General features: G+C 65.7%; 2 protein-coding genes across 2 annotated transcripts; one reads left to right on the top strand and one right to left on the bottom strand.

Annotated features, from left to right (window-relative positions):
- The first annotated feature begins 9 nt into the window (after window positions 1–9).
- On the top strand, window positions 10–20604 carry LOC123833492. Its single transcript, XM_045861750.1, has 4 exons — window positions 10–26; window positions 222–304; window positions 737–1698; window positions 20436–20604. The coding sequence occupies exons 1-3, from the start codon at window positions 10–12 to the stop codon at window positions 1666–1668; spliced, it is 1032 nt and encodes a 343-aa protein (XP_045717706.1). The 3' UTR covers window positions 1669–1698; window positions 20436–20604.
- On the bottom strand, window positions 3882–22882 carry ALDH5A1 (aldehyde dehydrogenase 5 family member A1). The gene is made up of 10 exons (XM_045861718.1): window positions 22505–22882; window positions 19057–19140; window positions 18305–18475; window positions 17001–17117; window positions 13908–14051; window positions 11156–11299; window positions 9211–9369; window positions 8027–8196; window positions 5892–5950; window positions 3882–5321 (listed from the first exon to the last, which is right to left on the bottom strand). The coding sequence occupies exons 1-10, from the start codon at window positions 22838–22840 to the stop codon at window positions 5116–5118; spliced, it is 1590 nt and encodes a 529-aa protein (XP_045717674.1). The 5' UTR covers window positions 22841–22882; the 3' UTR covers window positions 3882–5115.
- Window positions 22883–23048: the final 166 nt, after the last annotated feature.

The raw sequence follows: 23048 nt of genomic DNA, 5'->3' as shown, positions 1-23048 counted from the left end.
GGTACAACCATGTGCTGCAGCAACAGGTGGGTGTTTCCTCTTTCACCGCCTCAGTCACTCCTTATTGCTCCCCTTGTCTCTCAACGGGAGCGCCTCCCAGCTGCTCCCCGGTGCGGGCATGGCCTGCATCCCCAGCCCCCTGCTCTGGGGCCTTGATTAGGTGAAATAAGGGCGACTTAGCGTGAGCCCTGCGGTAACTCCCCGTGCACCTGTTGACGCAGGTGGCTGCCACGCCTCGACTCGTGGGGGGTGTCCGCGGCAGGACAGAGGGAACGACAGGAGATTTCATCAGGCACTCGGAACGGTGCACCACTTAAAACTTGGGAATTGTTTATGGAACTATTCTTGGACCTCAGTTGACCTTGGGCAACAAACTGCAGATACGGGGGGACTGCTGTTGTGACAAACAAAATCTCAGAAACAAAGTGAGGTGGATAGTTCTCACACATGGCGGGAATTAAGAACCTATTGATTTGCAGTATCTTCAGTTTTTTACTTTGAATCTCAGGTTTTTCCAATAAAGTACCTTAACGCACTTTACTTCCCTTCTTGGTGAAATTGCAGCTGGGAATCTTGTACTCCGCTAGGCGAAGCGCCGTTTTGCACCGACGGGGCGCGCACTTGAACCTCCTCGACCTCAGCTTCTCCCAGCCTCAGAACAGAAGTTCCTTGTCTTTTATCGCGCAGTTTAATAACCGCACGTGAACCAGAGCGGAGTCGGAAACGCGGTGCTAAGGGAACGTCCTTTGGGGCTTAGTGTTCATTGCAGCGTCCGGCGTGTCCAGTGTGTACTGTAGCGGGAGGCCCACAGATGCCCACCTAAGGCCGAGGACAGGTGCAGGAGAGCGGCCCCGCACGTGCTGCGGGGAGGCCAGCCCAGGTTCTCCCACCGAGCCGCAGCAGCGTGGCGTGAACAACGTCACTGTCTCTTCCACATCAAAACGCGTGTGCCGCGGGCTTTCTCCGCGGCTGACCGCTCAGCCCGACCAGCGGGCACGGCAGGTCTTTCCTCCGTTTTCCCTCTTCATCCAGACCGGTTTCCCCCCTTTCCGCTGCGGACAGGTTTTTATTCTCCCAACCTGCGTTGTCCCCTGTACCCCGAGTCCTGCTGCACGATTACGACTGTATCGGTTTTACCGGGGCGGGGCCCAGCCGGCTGAGGGCGCCCCCGGGCGCCCCCTTTGGGTATGGCCCCGCGCCGGGAGCGCAGCAGGAAGGCCCGCGCTGCCACACCTGGACGCGCCGGCGCCTCCGCTGAAGGAGAGCTGCGGCCGTGCGAGGAAGCCCTCCTCGTGGGCTCCGGGGTCGAGGCGGGTGGGGCCGGCGTCCGAGCGCAGCACGTGCTCCAAACAGCGGGGCTCTGCGGGTGTGGGGCCCCCCTCACCGGAGGCGCGCTGCCGGCTTATGGGACCAGGGGCACGGGAGGCGTGGGGCTCTCTGGAGCCTCCTGATCGGTGGGCGGCGGGGTGGGAGCCGCGGGCCAGGTGCCAAGTGTTTGGAGTTCCTAGCGCTGAGCCGGGAAGAGGCCGGGCGTCCCATCCCATTCCGGCGTGTGTGCGCATGCGCGCGCGTTGCCGCGGTAACGGCGGCGACGGGCGGGAGGTGCGTCTCCTGCGTACGCTTTCCTGGCGCCTGGGAGGCGTTCTCGCGGACCCCAGACCGCACTGACCCGCAGGCCTGGCCGCTGTCACCGTGCAGGTAGGAGCCGCGGGGCCCCGGGTCCAGGGCTGCGTCCTGAGCTGGAGAAGTGGGGACAGCGAGCGGGCGAGCGCACGCCTGTCCGCGCGAGTGCCGTGTGAGCGTGAGTGCGCATGCGCCAGGAGGCGGGCCGGGGGCGGACCTTCAGCGCCCCCTGGCGGAAAACCCTCCCCGGTCCTGGGTTGCTGCTGCCGTTGGAGCTGGAGGACCCGGCGGGTTCAGAGCCTGGAAGGACGGTTCCGGTTCCAGGGCCGCCGGTCGCAGCTCCGCGCAGTCGCAGCTTTGCACCTCCCCAGCCTCGGGGTGCTCGTCTCAGGCCCGTAGGGTCGTTTCCTTACACTCGGTCCTGCAGCAGGCGCGTCACCTTCGCCGGCCTCCCCCAAGGTTCCCGTCGCCGCTGCTCCTAGCTCTGAAGACTACACCGATCTAACGGCCCCTCGGGGTGGGCGCGACTCAAGATGTTACAAACCCACGCCCTGGCCGGGAGCTCAGTTGGTCACAGCGTCGTCCTGATGCGCCAGGGTCGCAGGTTCGATCCTGGGTCAGGGCGCCCGCAGGCATCAAGCAGTGTGGAACAGTAAATCCAAGTTTTTGTTTCTCTCTCTCTAAAGTAAATTTAAATTTTTTAAAAGATACTAATCAAGAGCAGAAACCTGACATCGGCACTCACCATTTTTCCCCATCATCTATTTCTCCATTATCTGTAAAGAGAAAAGGCGATACCACATGCAGCTCCATTTCTGTTGCGCGGATACTCTTACAAACATTTGTGTCAGCTAGATGTTCGTGTTTTTTCCGGTGCTTAGTAGGAACGTGACTGTGAAAAAAAAAACAAAACCCCTTTTATTTTTAGAGGGCAAGGTAGGGAGAGAAACACTGATGGGTTGCCTCCCGCAGGTGCCCCGACGGGGCTGAACCTGCGACCCAGACATGTGCCCTGACCAGGAATCAAACCGGCAGCCTGTTGCTTTGCAGGACAAGGGCCAGCTGACTGAGCCACGCTGGTCAGGGCATGACTGATGTTTTTGACAATAGAAGAAAAAGTAAATAGTAGGCAGTCTCCCACCACCCACCCCCCACCCCCCGGCCCACCCAGAAAAAAACCCAAGAATTTTTGAAAGGAACATTTGTGTTCAGTGCTTTAAATTATGTACTGTCAGAAGTGCATGGCCATAGACACTGTGGAGTTACTCCAAATGTAACATTTTGGTTTGTGGCGTGGTTTTACATCACTTTTCATACAAACGAGATAAACCCAGCTATAGACTTGGGCGTCAGCGGGATGACTGGATTCCTCTGCAGCATGCAAAACAGAAATGTCATCCCCATGTCAAACTAGAGAACTGCAGATGACAGACTCATCACACCTTTGCCATGTAAAATGCCAGAGCTAGGGGCTAATTTCCCGTCAAAATCACAAAGTATTTCAGCCCAAATCCCTGGGTATTAAACTTGCGTCATGGAAGGCTTTGGTGATTTAATAGTTTAGAAGAGTGGGTTTGCTGTTACGTGTTCTTCACTGTTCTAGACGCACAGAAAAGCAGCGTTCTCTCTTAGACAGACATGCAGAGCCCGCACGACTGTTCCTGCCGTAGGTTGTCGGGTCAGGTGGCCTGGGTGTGTGACTCAGTGACTGAACCCTCCAAGCCTCAGGTTACTAAACGTCACTGAGCCCGAGATGCTAGCGGTCGTAAGTAAAATGCATCCTTACTTAAGTGCCACCAAAGAAGAGTCCCGTCACCTTGCTGTGACACCTCATTCCTCACCTTGCAGAGTAATTCCTGCGCACCGAGAGGGATTTCTCTGGGCGGACGGCCAATCAGGGGCTTGCAGGCAGCGCTCCTTTGTCTGGTCTACTCTGCTGTGCGTCAGCCTCAGGGGAGGGGAGGGGAGGGGAGGGGAGGGAGAGGAGAGGAGAGGCTGCCGGGGCTCGTGCGCCGGGGCTCACGCATGAGGTCAGAAAGGCTGTGCCCCAGGTCGCGCTGCCCTGCAGTGTGGGGGGCCTTCTGGCCCTCCGCTTCCCCCGCACCTGCTGCTTCTCCTGGCCCGCCTCCAGCTCCCGAGGGTCCTGATGCCTGGGTGGCACATCTCGGGCCCCTTCACACCTATCTGGACGGGTCTGACACCCGAAACAGACTCAAGTGGTGCACGGGCAAGAAAAACACCGCAACCAGAATAGGGAATCCTGTGAATTCAACATTTATTAATTACGCACAGTTCTGCTGACGCTGGTACACATCGATACACATACACAATTATCAAACCTGGAAAAACATGAGTATGTGCAGTTGCTTAAAAAACGAAACATTTGCACGCTTCCCAGTAGTTCCCAGGTTTTGTCCCACAAAGTGTGGCATGGAGACAGGCACAGCATCAACACTGTTCCGGGGAAACGCTGTCTAAGACGGTGGGACACGAGGAATCGAGCCCCCGGGCCCCGGCCCCCGGCCCTCGGAGAAGGCCGGCACGCGGCACGGCTCGGAGTCGGTGTGTCGGCAATAAAACAGACGTGGCGCTTTGGGTCGCCCACCAGTCTCCCCGCGGGAGCACAGGTGGACAAGGAAGGAGGGAGGACACTGGGCAGGACATCGCACCGGACGGCCGCGCGAAGGGGCAGCGGCGACAGGTGCGGTGGCTGTGGGAGGTCGGGGTCTCTGTGTGTGTGTGTGGGGGGGTGGCACATGAGGAAGTGCTCCCCCGAGGCCAGGGAACCCGGGCACCTGCGTAATGTCGTCCGAGTCCCGTGATCGTTGGCCGGGGGGGCGAGGGGGGGCGCTCCTGGTGAGGGCTCACTGGCGTGACCCCAGAGGACACTCTGTATAGCAGGTGCTTCAGCAAAAGGTGACGCCTGAGAGGTGCGGGCGGGTCCCGCTCCCCTCCTGGTCTGGGTCGGGGTGTGAATCCGCCCGTCAGGAGCCAGAGTGGCCGTCTGAGGCTCGGTGAGCCACACTCTCTCTGCAGCAAGTGAGTGGAGGGGCGCGGTGGGCTCCCCGACGTCGCACGTGCGGACGCCAACGTCTGAGTCGCACACCGGTCTCTTGTGTCACGGAACAGTGCTGTTCCCCGCAGCCGCTTGGAAGTTAAAAACCCCTCTCGGCCCTGGGGTGCACGCAGCACGCGGTAGGCCAGGGGATGCTCTCCTCTGGGTCCGAGCTCCCCCGGAGCCACGTGACGGGCCTCCCCTCCCAGGACGCTGCCCCGTGGTGGGTTCTCGGGGAGCCTGCAGCCCCGGCACGCGGCCCCGTTGGTCCCTCGTTAGGTGGGGGGCAGGGCGGGGGCCCCTCTGTTGGAGATCTGGAGGGCTGGACGAGCGTCACAAAACTCGTAGTTCACACACTCGACGGTCTAGACTAAGGGATGGCACGTTGGCGTGTATGTGGGCCACCTTCCTCCTCGTCCTCCGGAGACGAGGGGGACCTACAAGCCCCCGAAGCACACGTACTTGACCTCCAGGTACTCGTCGATGCCGTACTTGGAGCCCTCCCGCCCCAGGCCGGACTGCTTCACGCCGCCGAACGGGCACTCCACGGAGGAGATGAGCCCCTCGTTGACGCCCACCATGCCGACCTCCAGCCGCTCCGCCACCCGCCAGATCTGGGCCGGGTCCTGGGAGTAAAAGTAACCTGTGCCGGGAGAGAGGGCGCAGCCAGCGTGTGGCACAGCCCCTGACGGCGTCGGGTCGCCCCCCCCTCACTGGGGGCTCCCCCCCACCCCAGGGGGCCTGAGTTGGCCTGTCCCCGTCTTCCCGTCAGACCTCGGACACCGTCTTCCTGCTCCGTCGCCCCTGCTGCGTGCTCACGTGTCTGGCGGGACAGTGGCCGCCCCTCCCCCAGCGCCTGCGACCCACTGCCTGGTCCGCCCTGCACGGCTCCCTTCGACTGTCCACGGGGAACCCACACTCGCCCTCTCACCCCTTAACTCCCCGGGTCGCCTGCGCCCCGGTCTCCCTCCTCCGGCCTCCGCACAGTCAGTCTGCGGGCGCGGCTCCCTCCACCCTCACCCTGTCACAAGGGGTTGCGTGCGTTTCCCACCGGAGCAGCCTGCTCCGCCGTCTCTCCCCGGGCCTCCAGGGTGTCCCAGGGGCCGCACAGACCCGCCCCGTGCCCCAGCAGGGCGCCCTCCAAGCCCCGGGTGGCGTCTCGCGGGCAGACACCAGGTGACCCGACAGGCGCTGGGCCGGGACGGACACCTACCTGCTAACCCGACATCGGTCGCGTTGGCGATCGCCACGGCCTCCTCCTCCGTGTCGAACCTGCCGGAGCCAACACAGACCGTCGTCAGCCGACCGTGAGGGCGCAGGGAACACCGCCGTCTCCGCTCCCCGTCTCCGCTCCCCGTCTACGTGCCCGGCGACGGCGACGGCGAGACGTGACGGGGGCTCTGCAGAGACCCCAGAGCCGCGCGGAGGAGGACGGCAGCACCGGCCGTGGGGCTGGAGTCGAGGCCCACGTGCTCACCCGCCCGGCTCACCCCCCCGAGGAGAGCGCGGGGCCGCAGGCTGCCGTGCGGTGCCCTGCGGCACGTCCACATGTTGAACAAAACACAGTAATACAGAACTGCCGAGCCCTGGCTGGCATAGCTCAGTGGACTGAATGCAGGCCTGCAAACCAGAGGGTCGCCGGTTCGATTCCCAGTCAGCACACACGCCTGGGTTGTGGGCCAGGTCCCCAGTAGGGGGCGTGTGAGAGGCAACCACACCTTGATGTTTCTCTTCCTCCTTTCCTGTCTTTTTAAAAATAAATCTTAAAGAAAAGTAAACCGCTGAGCTTGCCACCTCCTGGGGTCACACACTATCGCGACAGTGACTGCAGCGGCAACCCTATAGCATCAGCCCTGGGCGGATGGCACAGGCAGCCCAGCGCCGGCTCTGGCCTCCAGATGTCGCAGGGGAGCGGGGATCACGGCCCAGAAACCTCACCAGCCACGAGCGCCAAACAGGCAGGACCCTCTGGCGGCCGGGAGGTGGTCCCCTCGTGGGGGTGGGGGGGGATGAGGGCCACGGTCTACAGAGCCTCCCTCCCCCTCACATCCGGGGGTTCCGGGTGAGTCCACCTGCAGACCCGGGCCCTCGGGACAGTGCTGTGTTGCCACCGGGCAAGAGAGCAGCAGGGACCCCGGGGCCAGCGTACCCCCCTCTCCCCGACCAGCTGCCGCATGGGGAACCACACACCCTCCCCTGGGAGAGGGCGAGACGCAGAGACCGGGTGTAAACACTAGAGGCTCGGGCCCTGAGTGCCCACTCCCCGCCCTCCCGGGGCCTCCAGAGGGAGCACACCGCCAGGCGGACAGAGGTCACCAGCCCAGGCTGCTCGCCCTGGAAGGGGCTGAAAACGAGCTCTCGGGGAAGAAGACAGGACCGCAAGGTTCCAAGGCCCAGGAAGACAGACGACCACCGGAACGGCGGAGGCAGGGGAGAGGGCGGCTGTCCACAGGGAAGGCAGGCCAGTGCAGCGGGAGGGATCAGCGAGGGGAAGAGCAGGGTGCAGAGACCAAGGATGAGAAGGTCATTGCCGCTGTTGAGAGTGCAGTGCGGGGCGGGGGCGGGGAGCAGGAGGGCTGCGTGGAGAGGATGAGGGGCTGGCGGCTGAAGGGAGCAGCGCCTGGGTGGAGGGGCACAGGAGCCGGCGAAGAGCCGCAGGACCGACCAGCACAGGGAGGATGGAAGCCAGGGTGTGTCTGTGTAATCGGCCTCCTCCGCGCTGGAAAGAACCGATGCGGTAGGAGGACACGTTCGGGAAGTAACCCAGACCTCCCCGGGGCCTGGACACGCACTTCAGGGGTCAAAGGCAGGCTCGGGCACCCCAGAAGGAAAGTGCTCCCACACCACTGATGGGGGAACGTCCGAGACCGCGAGGAGTTTCGGAGTCTCCAGGGAGAAAGCAGATCGACCCCCTCAAAGGAGCCGTCGCCCCGCATCAGCTCTCCGAGCGACAGCCCTGGATGTGGGCAGACAAAGAGTTGGCGTCTCCGGAGCGTTAAAGCTAGAATTGCATCCAGGCGAACGGTGACCTGCTTTCAACGCGAGGTAAAGAGATCACGTGAGGTCACAGAAATTCACTCCAGCAGGCTCCCTGGAAGAGCCGATCCAGGACGCGGGCCAGGGAGCGGACGGCCGAGTTCAGCAGGAAGCGAGGCAGCGGACTGGGGGCCCCGCTCGGTGCTGAGGTCCGGGCGGGAAACGAGGGGGGCGGGTTTCTGTGAGCGGCCGTGAGCGGACGCCCGCGGCACAGCTGCCCGTCCAGCCCGCCCTCCCCCAGCACGTGACCTTGGCTTCTGCCTCGGTCCCCTCTCCCCCTGCTCCCTCCGTCTCCCCGCCGGCTGATCTTACTTGATGACCGGTGCCAGAGGCCCGAAGGTCTCCTCGCGGGAGCACAGCATGTCCGGGGTGACGTGGCTGAGCAGGGTGGGCTCAAAGAAATTCCTTCCAAGTCGGTGCCGCTTCCCGCCGGTCACCACGGTAGCGCCTTTGGAGAGGGCGTCACTCACGTGCTTCTCCACCTGCGAGACGAGAGGGAGCAGGGCCCGTGGGGCAGCTGGCTGAGGACACCTCGGAAAGGGCGGAATCTCAGAGGGGGCAGCAGCAGAAACCGTAACTGGCTCGCTTGCTCTCCCAGACAGGCTGACAGCCATCAGCCCGGTCCCTTCGGGTGGGAGGAGCCAGATTCGCAGAGGGGAGGCCAGCGGGGGGCCCGGGGCGCCCCTCCTGCCCTGCACGCCCCCCGAGACGGTCCTGCCAGGCCTGCCGCCGGCTCTTGCCCCCATCTGCTGTCTGTGTTCCCAGTGAGTCCCAGGGCTGGGAACCCCAGGTCGTCCTCCTTGCTGGACCTTGTTCTGAAACAGGTGCGCTGGGCGCGGTTCCGGTCGTAGCTTCCCGCCTGCGTGTCTTTGGAGCCACCCGTGTCGGCTGTGGCTGCGCTGGGATCCGGTCCCCCCCCCCGCAGAACGGGGCCCTCCTCCGCCTGCAGAGCCGCGCCCACCCACCTCCGGGCAGGCGGCTTCCCCTGCGGGAGCTTCTGGGGTCTTCTAGGTTCCTGACCTTTACCGGCTCTGCCTGGGGTTTCCTTCCCCTCATTCTGCTCCACAAGGGGCGAAACCTTTCACTCTGAAGACACCACGCCAAAACCAGAGCCGGCCGGCCTTCCCTTCCGGGGGTGGGGAACTGAAGGGCTGCATTTCAGGATCCTGCTTCCTGGGCGGCCAGGGACGGCCTGGCCACGCCGCCACCAGAGAGCCCCTTGCCAGGGGCGCAGGTCTGAGGTGACGTCTGTCGGGGACTCGGCGTCACGACGGAGCTGGGAAGCATGCGACCAGGGGACGCCACGAGCTCACACGAGTTGGCAGAAGTCGGTGTTTTGTGCCTTCCCCGCGGTTTCCGAACAGCCGTGCCCGGCGCCTTCCCAGCGAGTGTTCTGCCGGGGAGGCTGTCAAGGTGGAGCTGTGGGGGCGGGACGGACGGACGAACGGTGGGAGCCGGACGGACGGAGGGAGCGGGACGGACGCGAGGGAACCTACCTTTTCGACGGCCTTCTCGTTGATCAGCGGGCCCTGGGTCGTCCTCTCCTCGAGCCCGTGGCCCACGCGCAGGTGGGTGCTCATCGCCTCGGCAAACTTCGTCACGAAGGCGTCATGGATGCCCCGCTGCACCAGGAAGCGGTTCGAGCAGACACAGGTCTGGGCGGAGGAGGGCAGGCTCGGTGAACGGAGTGTGGGCGGCTGCGGGCCCAGTGTGCCCGTGGCTGCTGCTCACTCTGCGTGCAGACGCCTCCCCAGGCCCCCGGGGCCCCCACTGTCCCCCCTCCGTGGGGCCCCCTGCCCGAGGCCAGCCCCGGGGCAGGTGCACAGCCCCCTCCGCCCCTGGCAGCTCCGGGGCTGACGTGGAGGACAAACGTCTGTGGACAAACATCTATGCGTAAAGATGAAAGGGCAGCTACCCTGACCTCTTTCAAGTGGCTTGAGCAGGCCTTTGTGAAACAGACGGGGAGACGCACCCTGAAGACCACCCCGAGGGCAGTGGTGCTGCAGTGACGGGCCAGAGGGAGGGGTCCGAGGCCACGTGCGCCCCTGAGCCTGACCTCCCGCGGCTGGCTGACCTGACGCCGTGCAGCCGGACGCCGGACCCTTCTCCACGCCAGCTGAGCTGCCGGAAGGACCCTGGCTTGTTTCCTATTAGACCTAACGCTTTCCGATTGCACGACCATGTTACAGGAACTGTAGTTACCACTGGTGAACTTTCTTCTTGTGTCTTTTCTTAGTCACAGTAAGTCTGTGTCCAGTGCATTTTGATTGGCTGAGAGCAACACGCGGAGAAGCTAGCCCTGGCTGGCGTAGCTCAGTGGATTGAGCTCGGGCTGCGAACCAAAGTGTCGCAGGTTCGATTCCCAGTCAGGGTACATGCCTGGGTTGCAGGCTATGACCCCCAGCAACCACACATTGATGTTTCTCTCTCTCTCTCCCTCCTCTCTCTAAAAATAAATAAAATCTTTAAAAAAAAAAAATAAACATCCTGCTTTCAAACCACCAGGCTGTTCAGGGAAACCCAGTGCCGAGGGCCAGATAAGGATAAAAACTGTCCAGCAGAAGGTTACACATGTTGCCTTTCGGTCACAGTGTAACGTTTAGGAGTTTGCGTTGTTTCTGGAATGCACTTAAAACTGCTTGTCAATAGTGCTTTAAGACAAAGTGCGTGTGAATACTCTGTAAGGAACCAGCGCCCAGCGACCGCTGGGATAGAGGGGGAGACGGGACCCCTGTTCACGGTCCCAGCTCTGTAGCAGAGGGTTGTGACCCGAGGGTGTGGGGCCTCCAGCCGGTCCGTCTTCCTAGAGTCTCACACGTCCCTGTCCGTGACGTGCCGGGTTGGACCAGCTGACTCGGAAGTGCCCCCCAGCTCTGACACTCCCGGGTTCCTGTACAGGCGAGGGAGCTCCGGCTGCCTCTCCCCCTGTGGCAGCCGGACACCCGGGGCGCCCCCGGCCCTGGCGGCCGGTCCTGCCCTCCATCCCAGGAAGCGGCAGACCGAGGCAGCGGGGTCTGGAGTCCTTCCCGACGCCACCTCAACTCCTCCCCTCCTCCCCCACAGGCTGGGGGTTCAGAGCCCAGCTGCCCGCTGTTGTGAGTCCAGGCGGTGACCAGCGGCTCAGTCCCCAGAAGCCCCGTGGGGCGGACCGACCGTCCCCGGGTTCAGAGGGCAGCGGGGGGAGAGGACATTGGACGAAAGGCCGCTGCCGTCCAGGGAGTCCCTTGAAGCAGAGACTGCGCCTTGTTCTCCCGGGGGCCCCCACGTCTGCGTCGCCCCCGGCGAAGAGAGGGCGCCTGCCACGGACTTGCTGGGGAAGTGGGAGGAGCAAGAAGGGGCCGTGGGAGGAGCCCCAAGGTGGTTCCTTTGAGACGAGCCGGGTGGTGGGACCTGCGCAGGGCAGACACGCACGCAGGACCCTGGAGCGCGCTGCGGACTCACCTGCCCGGAGTTCCTGAACTTGGAGGCCATGGCCCCCGCCACGGCCTGGTGCACGTCGGCGCTGTCGAACACGATGAAGGGGGCGAGGCCGCCCAGCTCCATGGACACCCTCTTCACGGAGTCGGCTGCGTAGTGCAGCAGCACCTGCGCTCGGAGCAGAGGGGCGCCGTGCGTGAGGGGCCAGCCGCCGGCCGTCCCCGACACTGACCCGGCGGCGAAGGGCGCCAGTGCACCGCAGGGCAGGGGTGACGCCGCTTCGCACGGGAAAAGGGGGAGGCAAGAATATCGGCCCCCACTCGCTTGTAGGTGGCAAAGGCACCCTGGAAGGTAACCAGGAACTAAAAGTAGTTCCTGCCCTGGCTACTGTGGCTGAGTGGACTGAGCACCGGCCTGCGGACTGAAAGGTCGCCGGTTCGATTCCCAGTCAGGGCACAGGCCTGGGTTGTGGGCCAGGTCCCCAGGTCAGGGCACACGAGAGGCAACCACACACTGGTCTGTCTCTTCCTCCCTGCTCTCTAAAAACAAACAAATAAAACACTTAAGACACGCACAAGGAATTCCTTGGTTGTACGTGGGAGGGAGTAGGGACGGGGCGGGGGCTGAGACTTCCCAGTGTGCACGTGTGCGTCGTCCGGGTTTTTGACCCACCCACGTGAGTGCACTGCCTGTTGAGAAAGACCAGCGCGGCAGCTCCAGTACCACGACGACGAGATGAGATGGAACCGCCCGGAACTCCGGGGCCCGCAGCTCACCGTGATAAGGTCCCTCTGTGTCTTCGAAGAAACCAGGATGGTGGGGTTCCGCACTTGGTCACCTGCCTCATCTCCCCTGTTAGCCAGGTGCCTGGGGTGTGCTAACGTGGTCACACCACGGCACACCTCCTGCAATGTGGCGCGGACGCTCCCGCCTGTGGCACGCGCCTCCCCAGCACCCGCCGGCCCTCGGCTGCACCGGGGCCCCCGCGCGGCCGCTCCGCAGTCCCCCCTTGTTCGGTGCTCCCTGGCGGGGGTGCAGGGCGTCTGTGAGGCCTCACACCGCACGTCGAGCTGCGGCCATCCCCTCGGGCTGACCTTGAGCAAGTGGAGCCGCTCGGCGCCCACGGGGGGGCTCTCTGGCTTTGAGTCCCCGGTCACAGGTGTGTGTGGTCTAGGACAGCCGTGTGGGGCCACAGCCACAGGAGGGACGGCGCCCTGCACGGCCCAGCAGAGGGCAGTAGTCACAGCCCAAGGTCACGCGAGGAACGGCCCCCAGTGGTGCGCACCCAGGGCACGGGGTTCGCCATAGGGCCCCTCCTCTTGGTCAAAGTTCAGCCTGGCTGGAAGGAGGGTTCTGGGCCGCAGCTCTGGGTGCCCGGGGGGCGGGGAGGGGGCGTCCCAGCAGTGAGACAGCAGCGGTCTTCTTGGTGGGATGTCCCGAGGCTGAGCCACTTCAGTGACTCGAGGTTGGCGTTTGTTCTGGTTCTCAGGAAATGCGCTCTGCCGGGCCGTCGGTCCTCCTGCCTTCGCGTGCGGCGGGTCCCCTGCCTCCACCCGACCTCGGGCACAGAGCCGTCTCGCCGTGTGCTCCCTCCACCCGTGTGTCCTTCCCTTCGGCGCCCCGGACGGGCGCTGAGCCTGGTGTCGGCCGCCTGCACGGCTGTCCCCTCGTGAGGTGTGCTGTCCACTCTGGTCCCTGCTGCGGACCTCAGGGCCTCAGCTCCGAAAGCCCGGGGGAGGGCTGGACGGCCCAGCTCGCCCCTCTGCTGGGCCACCTGTCCCCGGTCAGCCTGCGAGTCTTGTCCTCTGGTCGGAGGATCCGCTCTCCGTGTGGGAAGAGATGAGGTCTTCTGTGCCAGACCCACCGCTGCCGTCCCCTCCCTGGCCTCAGAGGGTGGTCCCCAGACGGGGCAGGGCCGGGCCAGCAGCTCCAGAGCAGGCTGGCGGGCGCCCTGGTGGAGGCCAGGCTGTGTCTGAGGTCGGGCATCGGCCACCGGCGCTCCGCAGAGACCGGCTTGGGGGGCCACTGGCCTCCTGGCAGTGCCCCCTTGTCGGCGGCCCTGCCCTGGGTCACTGGTTGAAGAGGCGAGCGGGGCGGGGCTGGGCGGGAAGGTGGCCGGCCCTGTGCCGGGGCCGTCAGACAGTGGCCGTGTGCTGAGCAAAGTGAGCCGACGCCGGGAGTTGCTGGCCTTCGCCCCGCATCCTGGGACCGTCTGCGCCTCCGACGGCCAAGTTCACGACGCCCGCTCCCAGCCAGGCCCTTCTTTCCTCCAGACACTTCCCAGGGGCGTGTGGACCCTCTGAGGAGGTGTGTAAGGTCCTCTCGCCTTTTCGCTCTTCCAAACATCTAAAAACTCCTTTTTGTTTCTGTAGGTACCCTTACACTATGCACAGTTTTCGTTCAGTGCTGAGGTGCCCATTCCAACGCCCCCCCATGGGTTTCAGGAACCGTCGACTCCAGCTCGTGAAGGAACCCTGCGTTCCAGAGCTGAGGCGGGTGCTCGCCCCCCAGGCACCCCCCGCACACCCGCTAAGGGAACCCCCGCCGCCCGGCCCCCCGGGAGGTTTCTGTCAGCTGGGAACCAGTGCTTGCCCGCCCGTGTGAAGACCGCCCACACCCAGCCTCTCTCCGGCGGTGACCGGGCCCCACCCGTGCCTGACGGAGCCGTCTCACTCCATGGGCCCCTCCCTGCGGGGTGGCCAAGGGCAGAGAGCTCCCTCCGTTAGACGCTCCGTAGAGAAAATGCCGGAATGGCCTGTGTCCTTGAGTCACGTACCTTTCCGGTGGCCGTGGAGCCGGTGAAGGAAATTTTGGACACGAGCGGGTCAGTGCAAAGCGCCTCCCCCACGACCTTGGCCTTCTGCCGGGAACAGGGCACCACGTTGTAGACCCCGGGAGGGACGCCGGCCCGGAGGGCGAGCTGTGGCCAGAAGCGGCGGGCACGCAGCGGCAGAGGAGGAGACGGGAGAGAGAAGCAGATCGCTGCGTTAATCCAGGGAGGGAGGGGGACGGAGCTGACCTCGGGGGTGGGGGTGGGGGCAGGGCAGGGCACACGTGGGCCTGAAATGAGGTTCTTGCTAGTGCCAAGGCGGTACCGCCGGGTCGCTGCACGGCACTCAGGTAGAACTCCTTAGGGTGCACGTTTCCGTGCAACGCTGTTAGAAGGAAAAAAGACAACCTTGGTCTTGTGTCCTAAGAAAAATCGGAGGAGAGTTCAGGAATCAGGTTCTGGTTCGCGTGTGGGGTCAAGGGGACATCGTGGCCAGAGCAGTCACTGAGCCCCGCTGTGTGCGGGTGGCCCGGTGCGGCGGTGGCTCGGGGCGGCCTCTCGGGGAAGAGCCAGCCGACTGCCCGCCCGGACACCACCAACCGCCTTCTCTGGGCCAGGTGTGGCCCGAGCTCCGTGAACTCCGAGTCCCGCCAGCAGGGGGCGCCCCGCAGGGATCTGACCGGGACCCTGGGAAGCCGGGGCAGCAGCCCCGTCTCTCGGTCCCTCTGACCCCTTGCAAAGAAGGGGAGCGGCGGGGGGCCGCCCCATACACCCGAGACCACGCCAGCCGGACGGAGGGCGGGGAGGCGCCCGAGGGCTGTTTTCAGTGTGACTCTGGCGCCTGTGCCGCCGGCCGGCCCCCGCTCAGGCCTCTCAGATAAGCACCTGCCAGGCCGGGACCAGACGGGACCAGACGGGGCCAGACGGGGCCGCCCCCGCCCCCGCCCCGGGAGCGCCCCTTCCTGGTCGCGGCCCTGGCTGACGCGGGAGCCGGCCGCGGGGCCCCTCGTGTCGCCTTCCTGCCGTGACGCTCTAAACCCACCAACACAGAGCGAGCCCCCCAGACCTGGCGGTGTGGCCTCGGGCACCTGTGAGCCACGGGCCTCGTCTTTGGGGTTCCCGGGCCTGACGGTCACCGCTCAGGGCGTCTTGCAACGACAGTGAGAAGCCCCGGGGGCCGGTCCGGCCACAACACTGGCTCCATAGGAGGCGGGTGCCGGGGAGCCCACTGCCGGTCCAGGTGGGCAGCCCCAGGCGTCGGCCACCTGACCGCGCTGTCGGTGGGCGGACACGCCACTGCACGCTGGCGACACGGAGTCTCCACAAACTGCAAATTCCACGTGGGTGGGGACATGCCACTGACGGCCGAGCCGCCAGCAGCCTGTCGACAGGTCTGATAACAGGGCCCCGCCAGCCCGCAGGTGCTCAGGGAGCGCGGGGCGGGCCGCCTGGGAGCCACGGCGGGAGCTGCGGGGCAGCAGCAGCAGGAGGGCGCGAGGGACCCTGCGCCGCGGGGAGTCGGGCGAGACGCGCTCCGCCCCGGCCTCCCGAGGAGGCTGGGAAAACGGGCTTCCCGGGGCAATAGGCTGCTCGCTCAGAAGAACGTGGACGTCGAATCCCGGACACGATCATTCAAAGAGAAAAAAGATTCACTCCTAAAAGCTTTAAGGTAGAAACAAATTGTGTGTATAAATAAATAAAGCCCATTATGTTACTTAAAAAAAGAAAAGAAAAAAGGATAGAGAGCAGAAAAGCGTCCTCACGGGCAACCGAAGCAGAAGCAAGACAAGCCCACACACCGCCCGAAACTGCGCCCCCCCGCGGTAAGAGGCGATAAGGAGCCTGCGCCAAGATCGCAAGGACACCCCGAATCGGAATGAGGGCACATTCAGAAACGAGGTGCGGGGCCTCGGGGACGAGCAGAGCTCCTTCCCAGAAACGGAGAGCGCGCACGAGGGAATGGGAGCCCACGTCGGCACGGCAGGTCACGGCACCGGAGCAGCACAGAAGCGACCAGGGAACCTGGAAGACGGGGGGGAGGTGGGGAAGTCGCAGGGGACGTGGCGGGGATTGACCCGACACACGGACAGACACACGCACAGCAGAGTCCCTGGAGACGGGGGCACACGGGGTGCGGGGGACGGGCCCTGGACGCCTTCCGGGTGCCCCCGGGCTGGGCGAGCGCGCCGCACGCCCGGGGGGCGCGGCCTACGGGCAGCGCACACGCGCACGCTCCGCACGTGGCCCGGCTGTGCAGATACGCGGGGAGCCCCCTGGGGGACGCAGGCGGGAGGACCCCGCTGACGTAAGGAACCTGCTGACGCACAGACGCAAGAGCGACGCCTTCCGTCACGGGGAAGCAGCGCGCACACTGACCGCCACCCAGTAGAGAAAACGGGAACGGGGTTTCCGTGCGCAGCGGGGATGCGCGAGCACCACGGGCTGGGTCTGCGGTCGGCACCGCAGCACCGGGCTGCTGTCCCGTGCGCCCTTCCCGAGGGGTCGGCCAGGCCGCGGGGTGCCCAGCAAGCGGGGAGCCGGGTCTGGGACGCGGGGTCACAGCCGCGGCAGTCAGGTCCCGGTTTTCACGTGTCGGGAAGCCCTTCCGGCCACGGGGAGTCGGGCCGAGCCCGGCGAGGTCCGAGGCGGCCGGAGCAGACGCGGAAAGGGCTCTGCAGTGGCAGGGAAGGGCAGCGGGGGGCGAGGCCGGGCAGGTAGCACCTGTTCGGGCCTGAGGGCCACCGTGGGAGGTTTGGGTTTTCCTCCCAGTGACGGGGAAGAACGGTGAGACCTGGCCGCAGGCCGACCCGGAGAAGGGAGAGGCCCCAAACGTGACAAATGCCCGGCGTGGTCACCTCACGAGGACTGCCCGAGTGGTAAGAAGGACGGACGGACGGACATCACTTCAGGGCGGTTCAAAGCACGGACCACCCCCAGGTGTCAGGAAGCCCCCCCACCGTTGTGTCTAGGAGGGCAGCCCCTGACCCAGCACAGCGGCCCGAGATGCGGGCGAGGTGGGGGCTCCCCACGGCTTCTCTCTCCCGGGCCAACGTCCCCGTGTGCACAGGGCGGGGGCGGGGGTGGGGGGGGGGGACTCACCTCGGCCAGGGCCAGGGCTGAGAAGGGCGTGTCCTCGGCGGGTTTCACCACGACGGTGCAGCCGGCTGCCAGGGCGGCCCCCACCTTGCGGGTGATCATGGCGCTGGGGAAGTTCCACTGCGGACAGAGGGGGCGGCGGGGGGGGGGGGGTGAGCACGCCGGGGTCGGCCGGCCCATGCACAGGGGACGGAGGGGGCCGCTCCCGCCTCCTCGCAGGTGAGCCCTGAGCGCCCACACTGTCAGCCTGAGGGGCTGGGGACAGACTCCGGCAGACGGGGGCCGGTTTCGGAATTTAAAACAGGACGCTTATCTACACCAGGCGTCGGCAGACTTATCAATATTCCCGGCTTTGTGGCACGCACAGGTGCCAACCCAAACGCTCGACTCCGTGGTTGTGATGTGGAAGTTTGCGCGTGGCCGTGTCCCCGTGAAGCGTTACTGACAAACACGGGCAGCAGGCGGGGGTGGCCTGGGGGCCGTGGTTTCCCAACCCTTTGGCACAAAGCAGCAGCAGAGGTGATCCTGAAAGGGGCCGGTGACGCATTCCTTCCCGCCTCTGTGGACACACCTGCAGACGTGCACACGCCTCTGCTGGCGGTGTTTCCTCTCACTGTGACAGACACTCGCTTACTCTGGGGCAGGCACTGTTGAGTCAGAGCTAATTAAGGCCCTACACAACCCGTGAGGTTGGTATTGTGATCCTCACTTGCGGGCTTGGGGAAACTGAGGCAGAGCAGTGACGGGACTCGCCCACGGCCACACAGCTCGGAAGCAGTGAGCTCGGAGTGGAACCCGGGCGGTCTGGGCGGCGGGGGGGCTGCTGCGCCGCTGTGCTGGGCGGGGAAGCTCGGGGCCCCGGGGGCGGAGGGGGGTCGGTGGCCCCGGGAGGAAGCTCAGGCAGGGCCTGGCGGGGGTGGGTCTGAGGGGCCGTGGCCGAGGGGAAGCTGGACCCCGGCCACTGCAGGCCTGGCACACACACGGACCTACGTCGTGCATGGAACTTTCTCAGAACTGTGACACAGAGCACATGTGTCCTAGCTGAAGTCTTCTTTGAGAACTGGCAAATAGCAGAAGCCCTTCCCAGACGTGCTCGGCAGTGCCAAGCAGGAGCCCGCATGCCCAGCGGGAAGAGCCCTGGGGCGGACCCACTCGCGGGCACTCGGGAACGTGACCCCCGCCACCCCCAGGCCTCCGGGTCACGGCGCAGCAGGGGACGCACCTCCGCATCCCGCAGAGGAAACGGACACCGCGACCAGGGCCAGCGGCCTCGCCCCGAGGCCCCGCCGACCCCGCCAGCCACGTACCGGCGTGATGACGGCGGCCACGCCCAGCGGCTGCTTGAGCACCAGGGCCCGCTTCTCCTTGGCGGGGGTGCCAATGACGTCGCCGTACACGCGGCGGGCTTCCTCCGAGAACCACTCCAGGAAGTGCGCCGAGTACAGGACCTCCCCCTGCGCCTCCTTCAGCGGCTTCCCCTGGATCGGGCAGAGCGGGCGCCGTCACCCACCGCCGCCCAGGAGCGGAGGCTGCTGGGAGCCAGCGAGCGGAGTGGGAGAGGCTCCCACCGCAGACCCCCGGGGAGCCCAGAAACGCGCAGAACCGGAGGGCGGCCGGAGGAGCTCGGAGCACAGCCGGCGCCGCACTCTCGGGACGCGCACGTCAGGGGCAGAGCCGCGCCTGCCGGCTGTGCTCTCCTCCGGGCACCTCCTCATCGCCCGGGGTGACCGCGGCGAATCGGTCACGGCTACAGCGAAACCACAGTCCGTCTTTAAATGCGCAAAGCAGCAGGGAGAGCAGCCAGGACGGCCGCGTGGAGCAGAAGGGGAAGGGGAGCGAGCCGCGGCCACCCACTTCCCGCACACGCACAGAGCGGATCAGGACGGACAGGTTTTGTTTTAGCAGAGTGAGTGCCTGGCACAACTCATCGACAGCTAATCCCTAGGCAAGGAATTCACGTGTTTTAGCCACAAAGCTGCACGGAGGTCAGCGGGTCTCCGAGCCGCAGTCTGACAGTCCCCGGCAGTTTCTGAGGCCAGCGCCAGGGCCCCGGACTCACGCTTTCGGCGGTGATGATCTTGGCAAGGTCGTCCTTGTTGTGTATCATTAAGTCGTACCACTTCCGAAGCACTGAGCTCCTCTCCTGCAAGAGAGACAGGGAGGGGGGAGCTGGTGGAGCCCCAGGTGCACGGGAGACACTCACGCGACCGCCAGCTCCTGGAGTCTCAGCCGGGCTCATCCGGCAGCGCGGACCTTCCCTGGAGAAGCAGGGACAGGTGTGGCCTCAGGAGCACCCCCAGGGCGGTCGCGGGTGGTCAGGGAGGGCGTTTGTGGACACGACTGTCCTCGTTTAGGGCAGATGTGAGTAACTTTAACTTTCATTGTTATTTTCGATCGAGGAATGAACACACACACAAGACTCACCCTCTGAACCGCTTTTAGGGGCGCGGTCAGGGGGCTCCAGCGCAGTCGCACTGCCGGGCCACCACCCCGCCGTCGGCCTCCGGCACCTCCTGTCTCGCAGAGCTGGGACGCGGGCCCCCCCCACCCCAGCCCTGCCCACCCCCAGCCCTGCCCACCCCCAGCCCTTTCTGTCCCTGGGAGGGACTGTGACTCCTCCAGGGACTCAGGCGAGGGGACTCCTGCGGCCTCTGTCCTCTGTGGCCGGCTTCTCGGTGTCAGCACAACGTCCCCACGTCCGGTTCCTCGTTCCGACACCTCCCCCGCAGGGTGGCTCCGTCCCCGGCTCGGGCGTGTGCGGCGTGAGGAGGGGTTCGCACACTTGGGAAGAGAGCCCGGGCACAACACTGCAGGTGTGCCCACTGCCGCCGAGTTGTCCGCTTACAAGTGGCTAAAGTGGTCAATTTTGTCATGTGTATTTGCCACAATTAAAAAATGCTTCCAGCCCCGGCTGGTGTGGCTCAGTGGACTGAGCGCGGCCTGTGAACCAGAGGGTCGCTGGTTCGATTCCCAGTCAGGGCACACGCCTGGGTTGCAGGCCAGGTAGGGGGTTCCCAAGAGGCAACCACACACTGATGATTCTCTCCTTCCCTTCTCTCTCTAAAAATAATAAAATCTTTAAAAAACGGAATTCATTTATATAAAACCATTAAAAAAGGAAAAAGGGGGCCCAGCGCGCCCAGGCCACCCAGGCCTCAGGGAGTCCTTTGGAGACACAGGTGCCTCGGAGCCCGGCCGCCGGCACCGGGACAGGGCGGTGTCGCTGGACCAGAGCCCCCTCGCTGGGCCGCCCGCCAGGGGCAGCAGGTGTGAGGCTGTGACCCCGGCTGTGACCCTGCACAGGTGAGCAGAGGCCTGACCCTCCTCATGCTGGATGACAGGCCGTGGGACCGTCTGTGTGCTGGTGAGGTGAAGGCTTCTACATCTCTGCCCCCCAGAGAAGAGGCCTCGAGTTCTCTTCAAACAGTGTCCCCCCAGCAGGACCGACGTGAGGACAGGAGCCCCTCGGCCTGTCTCCCCACCCACCCTGTGCAGCGCCTCCCTCTCCAGGCCCCAGAAGGACCGAACATCACAGGTGCCAGGCTCCACAGTGGTAGGCCCAGTGACTTCCCGCCTCCTGTGCTCACCTGCATCCCATGCTCACCTGCCCCCGTGCTCACCTGCCTCCCCGTGCTTGCCTGCCCCCCGTGCTCACCTGCCTCTCGTGCTCACCTGGCCCCCGTGCTCGCCTGCCTCTCGTGCTCGCCTGCCCCCCGCCGTGCTCGCCTGCCTCTCGTGCTCACCTGCCCCCCGTGCTCGCCTGCCTCTCGTGCTCGCCTGCCTCCCGTGCTCGCCTGCCTCCCGTGCTCGCCTGCCTCTCGTGCTCGCCTGCCCCCCGTGCTCGCCTGCCCCCCGTGCTCGCCTGCCCCCCGTGCTCGCCTGCCTCCCGTGTTCGCCTGCCTCCCGTGTTCGCCTGCCCCCCCCCGTGCCCATGCTCAGCCCCTGAACCTGGGAGTAGGTTACTTCACAGGGAGAAGGGACTTCACAGGTGGGCTAAGTTAAGGGTCATGCCCGAGGAGACAACCCTCAGTCGTCCAGGGGGCCCAGTGTCACCCCTGGGTGGCTGTGAGAGAGGTGGGAGCACTGTGGGGCTCCAGCCCAGGACCGGGCATGGCATCTCGTCACCGGAAAAGGCAAGGGCACCCTGTGAGCCTCCCGAGGAAGCGTGACCCCCCCAGAGCTGTGGGACCACCAGCTTGTGCCCTGGTGTCACAGTAGGTCACCAAGTCTGTGGCAGCAGACATGGCACTCGCTGGTGAGGTCGGCCAGAGTCAGCTGCCTTGGTCCCTGAGCTCCTCCAGGGGCTCCCTCCTCCAGGGGGCGAGGCGCGACCTGAGCTGATGGGAGGCAGAGCAGAGGCATGTGTGTGGGGAGGCAAGGCCTGGAGACAGGGCTGGGGGCTGAGGGGGGCGGTGGGCTTGGTGGCAGAGGTGGCACGGGAGCTGGGACTCAGGACCGGGCGGCACGTGCGCACACGAGGAGGAGAAGGGAGAGCAGGCGTCTCGACAAGACGACACCGGGGGCCCGACCCCGGACGCAGGAGGAGACGTCCAGGCCGAGGGGAGGGCCGAGGGGAGAGCCTCGGGGAGCCCAGCCCTGCCCACACCTGGAGCTCGGACGGGCGGCCCCCAGACCCGAGAAGTGTGTCTGCTGGGCGAGCTGCCCGCCTGGGGCCCCCCGGCAGCCACGGAGCCGGCCTGCCCTCGCTCCGCTCTGCGCCCTGCCCTTCCCTCTGCCCGAGCCTCTCAGCCCACCGGGCACCCACTGCTTGCCACCTCCCTGCTTGGATATCAGGTACGTGGTGTGCGGGCGAGAGCCCCCTGTGCCCCTCCGCCCGGGTGGGGCACCGCAAGGGCAGCACCCGCTTGCAGGCGGCCCACCGCCCCTCAGGGCACACCCGTGGGTGGGTGAGCGCGGACTCCCTGCACCCCGGCCTCCTTGCGGGAGGCTGAGGGGCAGGCAGGAGATGCTTCCACGGGCTGGCTCCAGGCGCCAGGTGGTAAGTGGAAAAGGAAGAAAGCCCGGTTTTCTTCCTTCCCTTCTCTCCCCGTCGCGCACCCCGCCCCCAGTTCCCCAGCGTCTCCAGGTCAGTGCACAGCAGCATTTCCCTGTTCCCGTGGAAACCTGCCCAGCGGTCCCAGAAGCCCCCCTCACTCCCACAAAGCTTTCTGAAGCCCACCCAGTGCCCGTGGCCTGGCTGTAGCTCGGGGCTCATCCCATCTCCCCGGTGCAGCGTCCTGCGTGGCCTCCCTGCCCTCCCTGCGTCCTGGGACCACCGCAGGTGTCCCTAGGAGCCGCTGACACTCCCTGCACCCGCGCTGACGTGTTCAGCCTCCCGTCCCGGGCCGTGTCCCCAGCGCCCGGCACAGTGCTTGGTGCGAGGCCCGGGCCCCAAACTTATTCGTCCAGACTCTCGTTTCTTGTTCATGTGGCTCCTGGTGGTGCACCACGCCACCCCCGGACGGGCCGGTTTCACCGGGGCGGCCAGGCTCGCGGGGTTCACTCACCTTGGCCGAGAAGCCCCTCCAGCTGCAGAAAGCATCGTAGGCGGCGCGCACTGCGGCGCGGGCCTCGGGCGCCCCGCAGTCGGCCACCCGGCCCAGCTCGGCGCCGCTGGCGGGGTCGAGCACGGGGAAGGTGGCGGCGGCCGGGAGCCAGCGGCCGCCCACGAAGCTGTCGGTGCGCAGCAACGCCTCAGGGAGGCCGCTCAGGCCTGGGGCGTAGGCACGGAGCTCGGCCGGCCGCGGTGCCCAGCATCCGGCGCGGGGGCGGAGGCCGCGGCCCGGGAGCGCGGGTCGGAGGCGCGGGGCCCCGCAGCGCTGCAGCCGCAAGCAGGTCGCCATGGCCCCGGCGGCAGGAAGCAGGCAAGCGCGCGCGCGCCGGGAGAAGCAAAGGTCGGGAGCGCGCGGGGCCGCGGCGGCAGGTGGCGGCGCCGAGCAGCGCCCTCTCCCGTGCTCCGCTAGGCCGCGCCGGGCTGGACTTTGCCCCAGCGCATCCTGCTCGGGTCCCCGCGGGCGCTGGGAAGGCTAGGGTTGGGGCGCGCATGCTTGG

Source organism: Phyllostomus hastatus, unplaced genomic scaffold (assembly GCF_019186645.2).
Source record: "Phyllostomus hastatus isolate PE091 unplaced genomic scaffold, TTU_PhHast_1.1 phas_scaffold_216, whole genome shotgun sequence".
Lineage (NCBI taxonomy): Eukaryota > Metazoa > Chordata > Mammalia > Chiroptera > Phyllostomidae > Phyllostomus > Phyllostomus hastatus.
This window is presented reverse-complemented; position numbering and strand designations above follow the sequence as displayed.

What these genes read in the sequence shown, in the direction of transcription:
- LOC123833492 (XM_045861750.1), top strand. An exon ending in TTCATCAGGCACTCGGAACG is followed by an intron (nt 305 to 736) that starts GTGCACCACTTA and finishes CGCGGTGCTAAG; the next exon opens with GGAACGTCCTTTGGGGCTTA.
- ALDH5A1 (XM_045861718.1), bottom strand. Translation starts at nt 22,840, where the DNA reads ATGGCGACCTGCTTGCGGCTGCAGCGCTGCGGGGCCCCGCGCCTCCGA. An exon ending in ACGAGAAGGCCGTCGAAAAG is followed by an intron (nt 8,197 to 9,210) that starts GTAGGTTCCCTC and finishes CTCGTCTCGCAG; the next exon opens with GTGGAGAAGCACGTGAGTGA. An exon ending in GACCGATGTCGGGTTAGCAG is followed by an intron (nt 5,322 to 5,891) that starts GTAGGTGTCCGT and finishes CTCCCGGCACAG; the next exon opens with GTTACTTTTACTCCCAGGAC.